The sequence below is a fragment of the Bactrocera oleae genome, chromosome 3, assembly GCF_042242935.1.
Source record: "Bactrocera oleae isolate idBacOlea1 chromosome 3, idBacOlea1, whole genome shotgun sequence".
NCBI classification, from domain to species: Eukaryota; Metazoa; Arthropoda; class Insecta; order Diptera; family Tephritidae; genus Bactrocera; species Bactrocera oleae.
Window position 1 is genome coordinate 76057200 of NC_091537.1, and position 11293 is coordinate 76068492.

The 11293-nt window shown below is 33.2% G+C and overlaps 1 protein-coding gene across 1 annotated transcript; it reads left to right on the forward strand.

Annotated features, from left to right (window-relative positions):
* Positions 1-3651: 3651 nt before the first annotated feature.
* Positions 3652-4941, forward strand: Cpr23B (Cuticular protein 23B). The gene is made up of 2 exons (XM_036376551.2): positions 3652-3734; positions 3796-4941. Exons 1-2 carry the CDS (start codon positions 3723-3725, stop codon positions 4819-4821), a joined length of 1038 nt encoding a protein of 345 aa, XP_036232444.2. The 5' UTR covers positions 3652-3722; the 3' UTR covers positions 4822-4941.
* The last annotated feature ends 6352 nt before the right edge of the window (positions 4942-11293 follow it).

Genomic DNA, 11293 nt, shown 5'->3' on the forward strand with positions numbered 1-11293 from the left:
AAAAGGAAATGCCCAACATTAGTTAGTACCAAAAAACGTATGTCCACTATCTACAAGATCCCATAGTAATTTTGTGATACAGTGTGTTCTGTTGGTGGGCCTTAGGTGTTGTGGGGTGTACAAGTCTGTTAATGACATCTTTGAATTTTCACAGCGGTTTGCCTTTATTGCGGTTTGGCCACCTACAACATATTGCAGTTAATAAACTTATAGTTCAAAGCAATATTTCAATTTTGGTTAGCTTCACGACTTCGTCCTGAAAACCTGAATTGTATCAAGATCGAACATTATAACGAGTTGCGCTAAGCCCAATGGCCTAACAACTTGTTATGTTTATAAGCACTGTTTCATAATTCACTTGAACGTTTATCGGCCATATATCTATAATGACTGCCTTTGTTGAGTTAGTTTCCATAATACCCTATCCAGCTACAGACGCCCTGAACCTGTTCCAGTGGCAGCACTTCTTCATTACTGCTTAACACCATACCAATCATATGAGACTTGTGTGCAGTTAATATATTATACTATTTAGGGTCGCAACCCCCATTTGTGGACAATAGCTCTTTTACAGCTATATCGAATTCGAAGAACTTTGGAAGCCTTGCAAGCAATATGATTTTTACTATGGATAACAACAAGATACTTAATACACCTGTAGGGTGCAAGAGTTTTCGGTGTATAAGGTTGATTTCTAACATTTTTGACGGACAAAATAAAATACAATGTAGTTTTTATACGAATAAAGCGCCCTTATTTACTTTCTAACTTGATATCAATCACTGCATGCTGCATAATAGACTGACGTGTTAAGGAAATACGAGTTAGCACTAAGTTTGGAAACTTCTGTAATAAAAATCATGTAATAAAAATTTCAATGCAAATATGAATAAAGACTATAGAACTTCCTAGAGTGTAGTCGTCAAACCAAATGTGTTCTTTACGCAGCAAACTTTTAGAGAATTTTTTCGCACATTTCGTACTTTTCGCCTCTGTAGATGTTTACAGATTCCTAATGTCCTTCTAAACAACATTTCTACTACATTGAAACTTTAAAAGCAAAATCTGAACGTTAAAAATATTCAACTGGAGTAGAATTTACACATTGCGTTCGCATACTCGTATACCGGTAATGGTGAGCTGACTTTTTGGTCTTCATATTAATATCCATCTCTCTTTATTAAAAGCGTTTCTGTTTTGGTAACGTTTATTAGTTCAAAAGTGCATAAAGTATAAAATTCTCTCCCATTTATTTCTGCTTGTTGTATATGGTGCCCTATTAATTCTCCACTTTTACCTATAATTTTTATTCCTCAAATTCCTCAAATTATTAAGGAGGTGTGTCTGACAAGCAGTTCAACGGGTCCTTCGCAACCAAAGTTTGCCTCTAGAAAGAGGGATTGCAACAAATATTTATGAATGATAAATGCATAATTAAATTACTTAATTGCACACGCTCGAATGTCAAATCCGATTTTCTGCTCTACTTTACACAGCGGCTACCGTCGAGCCAGGCAGATGAAGTATGAAATACAAAGTAGTGACAAAGAGACTCTGAATTATGATGATTCAGCTAATAGACGCTGACACTCAAATTTTTTTTTTTATGAACTATTTCTTTCCTTCAAGTACATCATTTGTGCCTTCTTTGATTTGTTAGTGAACATGTAAAGTTATATTAAATTAGTTAACAAAAATTTAGCTTTTGGTGTATATAAGTCAAAAACTCATAGTGCTTGCAGTTTATTTTAAAAATTGTAATATATGTAAAATTCTAATTGTGCGTTGATTTAAGGCATTAAAAGAGTATAGTTTTTCTAGTTTCTACTTCTTTTTCAGAGTAGAAAAGGAAATGGAGTTGATTATTAATAGACACGCCACTATTAAAATCAGGTCTTAAAAAAAATAGCTTACGGACGATCTGAGGTCGGGAAGAGAAAGGGGCGATCAAACTACGAATGATATGGAAAAAAGTTACAAAGTTACCTGCAAAGGTAAACACCTTTTTCACATAACCTCAAAATGTATGTCTAAAATTAAAATAACCAAGTTTTTAGGGTTTTTATTTATATCACTTACAAAAATATTTTTTTATCCCAAACAGTATTTTTTTTTTAATTATTATTATTTTTTTCTCATTTTGACTCAATATCGATAAAACACTATAATTTTCTATTAAAAATTCTCACGTGAATCTGATATCTCTACCATACTTTTTTCTTTTGGTATAAAAAATATATACATTGCTAAAGTTAATTTTCTTAGAAAATACAAATAACACTCCACTAAAAAGCTTTTACTACGGAACAACTGGTAGATGAAATAAAAAAAGCAGCTTAGAACCGGTTAGAGGTTGGCACAACTGCAGTGGCGGATGCACAGGGGCTTTTGGGGGTCAATAAGAAAAATTTCATCTTAGCCCCGCTACCTAGTAACTATAAAACTAGGAATATAGATAGATTTTCGATTAGATAGAAATAACCATGTCACTTTTATAACAAGTTTACACCACCCAAATCGCTATATATATTTTATCTACCTTTGGTACTCTTTCTACCTGACTTCCTCTTATAAAAATAGACAGGAGACTACAACCGCGCATACAGAAAACTACTACTCTACGCAATTTTAAATTCCGGTAGATTATTATTATTAATATATATTTCCAAATATGGAAATCAATGGATATTTAGTTATCATATATAATATAACGATTCCCAAAAAGTCCTCTAATACTTTGTTTATTAAACATTCAACATAAAACGTATTTGAATGATCTATATGTGCAAAAGAAGAAGTATTTGCTTAGATATGCGATACCGAATCAAATTTTTATTCTAAAGATTTCCATATATGTGGAACCTAGTGCCTATGGTTGACTTTTTAGCGAAAATATTGATCAATCTGTGAGATATATTAATGTTCCCCTTGTCAAAAATGGGTAATATAAATATTTTCGAACTTCCGATTAGACCATAAGTTCGGGTTTAACCGAAAATTTTATACTCTTGCAACTTCCAAGGAACAAAGGCGGAGGAACGACTTCAGGTTTTGCCACATTATGTAATGTGTTCTATTTATATATTGATAATACAATAGATAAATCCGAACGTTGAATTTTTCTTATTATTTTATGGGAAATTTGAAGGCTCATTTTATTTTCTATAGTTTATTATCAACTATGTCAGCTTATTTATAAAAGGCCGTAAGAAAACGTGTAATGTTAACTGGTGTATTCATAGCACATAACAACTTAACAGTATCCGAAAAGACCGAAAGTGTAAGAAATGCCTTACAATTGATTTTTCGACACATTTTGGTTATGAATTACTTTGTTATTACTCACATTTCGGTATTGATGTTACAACCAATATTTGGAGTACATTAGTAAATTATTGTAATACAATGACTAAACCAATTTTTTGTCACATAGGCTCTTCGCTGTTGTTCAATGTAAGTAAACGGTGATTTTTTATTACTGTTTTTGTTGTTATTATTATTTTTGTTGTTGTTATTAATATGATTGTTATTATTATTATTAATATTATTATTTAGATTGACCGAACGAAAATTGCCGACTTCATTATTGGCGACCCTTGCATTATAAATACTTCACGTGCTTCGTTGGAAGATCACAGTTACACGCAACATCGAATCAAAGCGAGTTGTCAGCGCTCAGTTTGTAATAACGGTAATTCAATCAGTGGATACATTTAACAAATATGGTTTTCAAGGTAACACAAATCTTAAGCGTTTTCATAAGGATCTCTAACTCTTTCCCATTTACTGTTACAGTTTGTGCTACTCATTTGCGCAGCAGCCGCAGCGCAGGGCATCGTTTCCGCTGAATTCAACTACAATACCGATCTATATAATGGCAACAACAGCAATAATAATCAAAACAACGAGGTGTATACTAGAAATAGCTACAATGATAACGTCAAGCAGCCGGCCAACAGTTACAATGCACCACTGGCAGCGCTCAACAACTTTAATAGTAATGCGCCATCGCAACCACAACAACAACAACAGCAGCAACAACCAAATTCAAATGGTTATAATTACAACCCATCCAACTATAACAACAACGCAGTTGAACAGCAAGCAGAAGACCAACAACAACAAACAGCGCAACAGTCACAACAGCACAGTTATGATTTCAACAACAACGCAGCCCAAAAGCCGCTTCCTAATGCTCTACCCACACCTGCTGGCTATGACTATGATAGCCCACAAAACTTTGCCGGTCTCACCTCATCCTCATCGGCTTCGGCCTCGGATTCAGTTGGTACTTTCACAAAACTTGCAACATCCTTCAATTCACAGGCTCACATCCTATCCGCACCTACCGCAGCACCTGTGGAGGCATACAATCCACCCGCGAAATACGATTACAGCTACAATGTGCATGGTGACGAGACCGGTGACATTAAGTCGCATACTGAAACTCGTGATGGCTATTTCGTGCAGGGCTCGTACAGCGTTGTCGATCCAGATGGTTACCAGCGCACCGTTACCTACACGGTCGATGGGCCTAGTGGCTTCAATGCCGTCGTGAATCGTGTGCCATATGCCGTCAGAGCCAAAGTCATCGCTTTGAGCGCCCCAGCTTCCTCTGTGGCGCCTGTTACTAAAGTAGCAGAGTTGCCACTTAGCAATGACGTTTCGCTCACGGAATCTTCTTCAGTTTCAGCATCATCCTCTTCGGCTGCTGAGCAAAAAGCCACTGACACAGCACATATTGAATTACCAGTACAACCACGTGACAGTTACTTGGCGCCCCCAGTCGATTCCCGTGACGGTAAAGGGCCTTACCCGTAAGAGCTTGCTACTTTTTGCGCTCATTCTCTGTTATATACTTGTTAATTTCTTTGTAGTTGAATGAATTTTTTTATTATACACTCAATAAACCCAGTTAAATATAAGTTTGGTTAGCCAAAATTACCTTTGCTTCTTTCAAACCGTTTTGGATACTGATATTCGATGATAAAACTAAAATTGTGAATACATAATGTATTTAAAAGTGCACCCTGCATGAGCTCAGAAAAGGTTTACTTCTAACAAGAGAATTTGTGTGTTAAACACAGAGAACTGTTAATAGAACCCTTTCATAGCCAGTAAATAACTGAATGAGAATCATTCATGTTATTTGGGGGCTCGAAGAGGTTCGTTACCGCTCACTAAGACACGAATAATTAAGTTTATTTCTGGGTAAAAAAAAAAATAGAAACAAGCTAGCACTAGAAAACTTCTTTTGAAAAGGTTAAAACAACTGGAATTAATTATTATGCTTTGACTATGGACATGAATTTCGGACCACCTTTAAAAATTAATCTACAGAACTACAGTTGGGAATGTTAGAAGTCGTTTTTTATACAAGGTATTATGTAATGGTTTTGGAACCAGTACGTAGTAAAAGTTAGTAAAAACAAGAAAAAACGTTACCTTAGTTTGCGCCATAAATATAATACCCTTCACAAATAAAACAGTTGCCATACAAGAACAAGAAAATAACTTGATTTTAATCGATCGGTTTGCATGACAGCTATATGCTATAGTAGTCCTATCTAAACAAATTGTTCAAAGATTGTACCGTTACTTTAACCATAATCCATGCGAAATTTCGTTAACATATCTGATCAAATAAAAAAGTTTTCCATACAATAACTAGATTTTGATCATTCAGTTTGTATCGCACCTATATGCTATAGCGTTTCAATCTAAAAAAATGTATCTGAATGTTGTAGCATTACTTTGAAAAAAGTTGAGTGAGTTGATTTAGCCATGTCCGTCTATATGTATATATACAATACAAACTAGTCCTTCAGTTTTTAAGCAATCGATCTGAAATTTTGCACCTGTCCATTTCTTACTAAGAAGCTGCTCATTTGTTAAAGTGGCCGATATCGGACCACTATAGCATATAGTTGCCATACAAACTGAACTACCGAAACTAACGTTTTTTCTTTTTTTTTTTAACCTTTAAGCAGTTCAATTGGAGGTTCACTTCAAACCGTTTAACAGAAATCAGCAAGCATTTCCCACTGCAGCGTTTGTTAAATTGCATATTATTTTGATGAAATAATTAGTCGGTGGTATTCAACTTTTGTGTTATTCGTATTGTGAGTATAAAATTATGACGTAATTTTACAAAAACCACTGAGCTTTTTTTCTGCTTTATTCCACTTTGAATCAAAAGCTTCATCTGTCATAAGATCGCAAATCTGCGGACCTACAGAAACTTCTCCTTTCAATTGCGTCACTGATTCAAAGAAATTTTGTTTTGCGACGTTGAAAGCTCGCACCGTCCTTGTTCGAATCTTTTGCCTTTTGGTTTATAGCATTTGGCTGTGCAGTCAGGGTTAACTCACCACAAATATAGTAAAAGCAGTATGTAGAATTTTTACAGATTTGTGATATGCTATACCCTTAAATTATATAAAATTTCTTTTAGTACAATTTTCAAATTTCTTTATCATACTAAAATACGTACGAGTAACAACACATAAAATACTTGTCAGAAATATAAAGAATATGAACTGCAAAACATACCAACATATGCCATTTAGAATGTAAACAATTACGAGACCAGCTTTCAACTAACTTTCCAAAGTTACAGCGAATACTGTTCACTTGTGAACTGCCATAAAAAACCCTTTCGGCATTTCCTTCTTCATTTACAATTCAACTTATTCTGTATGTACATACAAATATATACACTATTTCTAATGACTATATGCTATAAAAAATTAAATCAAGAAAAAAGTTAACTTTCGGCCTTTCACAAATAAAAAAGCTACAATAGAAGAACTTGATTTTTATCGTTCAGTTTGTATGGTAGCTAGTAGTTCCAGCTAAAAAAAGAAGAAAAAAAGAACGTGTTCAAAATTTCAGATCGATATCTAAATAATTAATGAACTAATTCGCTTATATAAAGACAGGCGGACATGACTAAATCGACTCAGCTTAACATGTTAATCATTTATATACATAAGTATTTTAATGGGTCTCCGACATTTTGATCGTGGAAACCTTTGTTCATTGTTTCATTAAAAACATAAAATTTATGATATAAAAAAAATTCTTATTGAAAAGTCCAGACATGACAGAAAAAATCGGCCAACAGGAATATATGCAGAGTATCAAAATCTTCATAATTTTATTCACATACCACATATCTCAACTACCATAAATAGTTAGTTATTTTTGTAAAGTTTAAATTGCAACCCAATATTTTGTTATACTATTACGACTGCACCATATTTTCAAACATATTTTTAGGCTCACTGATTATTATTGTTAAACCGTTTTTTGTGCATGTTTTGTGTTTTCATTGCAAGAAAAATTTTAAAATTATCAGGAATCTCAGATAGAGTAATAAAATCTTATAAACGTGATGAATGAAATTGAAAAACCTGTATAAAATCGTCGGCAGATACTTTACATTATTGATCCGATGTTTTGATTATATATTACAATTTATTCCTTTAATTACAAGTTAATATCGAGATAATCGATTTTGAATAATTTACGCATAAAAAACAAAAAATAAGTTCTATTATTATGAAAAATTACAAGCAATAATTCACAAACATCTTAGATATTATTAATTTCTTTCGCATTATCTTAGGAGTTTTTGTTTGCTTGATTAAATATCGGGTTTTCCAATAGGGATGATAGGAAGGGCTGTTTCGGCCATTTTTAATAGGTCATGATCTGTAATTTTTTTCAATGTATTCAGTAATGTTTACAATTTCATGATTCATGAACAACCAATTATCGGTCCGTACTTCTTTCGAAATAAAGCTGGTGACACCGTTACTGTCAATGGAGAGCGGTATAGATCGAGGATAACCAACTTTTTATGACCGCAATTGGAATAAGTTGAAATGAAAGTTTACCTGATTAGACTATTGATCAACTAAAGGGCCCATAAAGCCGCGTAAAAATGTAAATGTCAACTATGTGCATACAAACATATGGTAAGTGCACAAGTATAAAGTAAGAAACAAAATGTATACAGAAACTTTAAAAGCATATAGAAAATCAACTTATCATTTATATGTATAAAGATTTTAACATGAATACCATGAGCTCTTCAGTGAGAGAGCTCAAAATCTCAGTTTATACCATTACCACATTTCATGCTGTTAAGTGAGCAGAAAACCTCTTTTCAAATTATTTTATTATTATTAGATCCAGTCACAAAAGTTTAACATACTACGGTTGTGGTTACGAGTAAAATTGATTGTCTAATCATTCATAGCTACACCGTTATTTCATTTTCTCGAAACCGTAGGAAGCTAAAGAGAGAATAGAATAACACCGGAAATTATCACATGAAATGGTAAACTCTACGAGCTCTATGGCAATATGCCCATTTTTCAGAGAAACAAAACATTGATACTACGAGGGCTAGTACCTAATTTTTGACATAAAACAAAGTACCTAGTTTTGTAAGTATAAGTCAAACTATTTTGATATGTATGTGAACCGTACCCATTTTGAATGGGATGTATTCTTTGAAATCAGCCACTTTAAAATTATTGAAGCAAAATCTTGACTTTTGACTACATCTGGATTTTGAGTCGAGTTAGAAGTGGATTTATATATACATATATAAATGATATATACATATATAAAGACATATATAAATAGGGATGATTATTCATTGAGAACAAAATTCTTTAAGCGCCTCTATCGACAGTGTGAAAATGAATGAAATATGGTGGCAACTCCGCCCACTCCTTATATAACGGTACTGTTAAAAACTACTAAAAGCGCGATAAATCAAACACTAAACAAACCAGAGAATTTATATTTTATCTCTGGGATGGTATAAGATGGTTTTATGGGAATCACGTTCAAAATTAGATAGTGGGCGTGGCACCGCCCACTTTTAGGTGAAAACCCATATCTTGGGATCTGCTTAACCGATTTCAACCAAATTCGGTATATAATATCCTTCTCATATTTCTATGTTATAGTACGAAAATGGGCCAAACCGAATTACAACCACGCCTATTTCCCATATAACATCATTTTAAATTCCTTCTGATTCTTTCACTTTCCAGATGTAAATCAAGGCCAATTAATGTATCGGAATAAAACTTTGCATGAATAGTGCCTTTGAGTTGGGCGACCTTATTGCCAAAAAGTATCTACATCGGAATAAAACTATTCCACCCCCCATTTTTGAATGTGTGAACCCCAGTTCCTACAGTGAACATTTTATCGAATCCTGTATGCCAAAAATGAGTTGTATCAAGTCGATAATTCCTTTAGCCCCCATATACCTCATATAATGATTTTCGAACTACTGGCTGACTTTATATCGCATATTTCAGCAAATAAGTAAGATACCTTAGGAAAATTTACTGGAAGTATAATATTGGATATACTATAGTTTAATGCCGAAAATATGTCAAATTGGTTCACAAATAACCCAAACTATCATATACTAAATATATTGATTTTCTTTGTTCTAACAAAACATGTGCACCTGAAGGTATTTCCCTGGCTTTGATGCTGGCAAGTTACAAGAGTATGAAATGTTCGGTTACACACGAACTAAGCTCGCCCTTACTTGTTAATAGTTGGATTTTGGTTTTGTGCTTTTACATTAAGAAAAATTATAACCAAAAAACCAAATGTGTGAAAAATCGTGTATAGAAATTGAACAATGACAACATTGGTTAAATGAAAACCAAAAAGAGAAAAACTGATTTTTGCGTTGCAACTACGAGCATAACATAACTAACACAATAATACTACAAATTACTGCAACTTGACAGCACCCAATCGTTCTATGCAAGATGCATTTAACCATAAGTTGCAAAGAGAACAACAATATGATACAAAAATATTGACCGAAACAATTTGCACAACTGTTTCACAATTGAATGAACAACAAAGAATTGTATACGATAGTTTCATACAAGCTGGGAACAGTGGAGCTGCAGGGATTTAATTTCTTGTTGATACTTGGGGGGAATGTGAGTGTTCCTAATTTCATTGTAATTGGCAAAGATCTGATAGCAAAATGAGGTAGCCCCAGCGTTGACTTCATCTGGCAACTTTGTTAGAAGGCAGACAAACTGTACATTCGATTTTGAACCGTAATTAAAATTAGATACAATTGTTATCCTGTTGCGTAACATAAATCAACCTCGAATTTGCAATGTAACGGGGTTGGTTGTGAAAAAGCTAATTAATAACGTCATCAAGAGAAAATACAAATGAGAGAATGTCTTGATCACGCGTATATCGATGATTCCAAGTTTGCGGAATCTACTTGGAGTTTCCCTGTTTCGCGCCTAGACAATTATATAATATGTTTCGTTTTCGCGCGTCAGAAAACCATCTCCTTTATATATTATATTTCCGCACCGCAAGAAAATACCAAAAATATAGTTTATAAGAAAGCTTTAAATAAATGTTCAGCCAGCTACCATTTACAGCAGTGAACATCTTTTAGCCAATATGATAACATGATAACTCTATTGTATTTAAATATTGTAATTCATTTTAAATTGTTAGCAATTGTAATCATTACAAGTTCGTAATATTAAATGTTACATATCACCAAATAACAACTTTGTAATTTACTGATTTGTTACAAACAAATGAATATAAGATCAGAAAATACAAAATTTAACAACTTATGTCGATTTGCGCTTAATACAGATGTAAAATAATTTATAACAATCATTTTTACTTCATTCCTATACATAAGAATATTTTTACTGTATTGAACAATGTATTGTAATATATATTATATTAATGGATGGTATACCTTAGCCACAAAAACGCGTGGCCGGGTCTTCTAGTTTATTAAAAAATATTCCTCTACAAAAAAAAGGGCCAAAAACGCGGTTTTTCTAACTAGCAACTAGATAACCCCCTTTATTGAAGCGAAAATAACGTATACGCTTTTAATATCTCTTGAATCTCTAAAATTTTATTAGATAGTATATAAACAAATTTATACACATGTATACATGTTTGTTTGTGAAAAACATAAACATTTAATGAGCGTCATTAAATTTCATTAATTTATTCGAGCTTAGCAAAGTTAGTAACTCAATTCAGCGTAACCGATAAAATGTATATCAAATGTTCCAATGTTTTTAGGTGTAGGAAATATACATATCATACCTATATACATAAATACATATATATGTGCATACATGCATATGTACGCATTTTATGCATGTATTTGTAAGCGCACAAAATATCGGGAATACCACGTTAAAGAATCTGTGTTTTATTCAGTGATTTTGTCTCTCAAAGC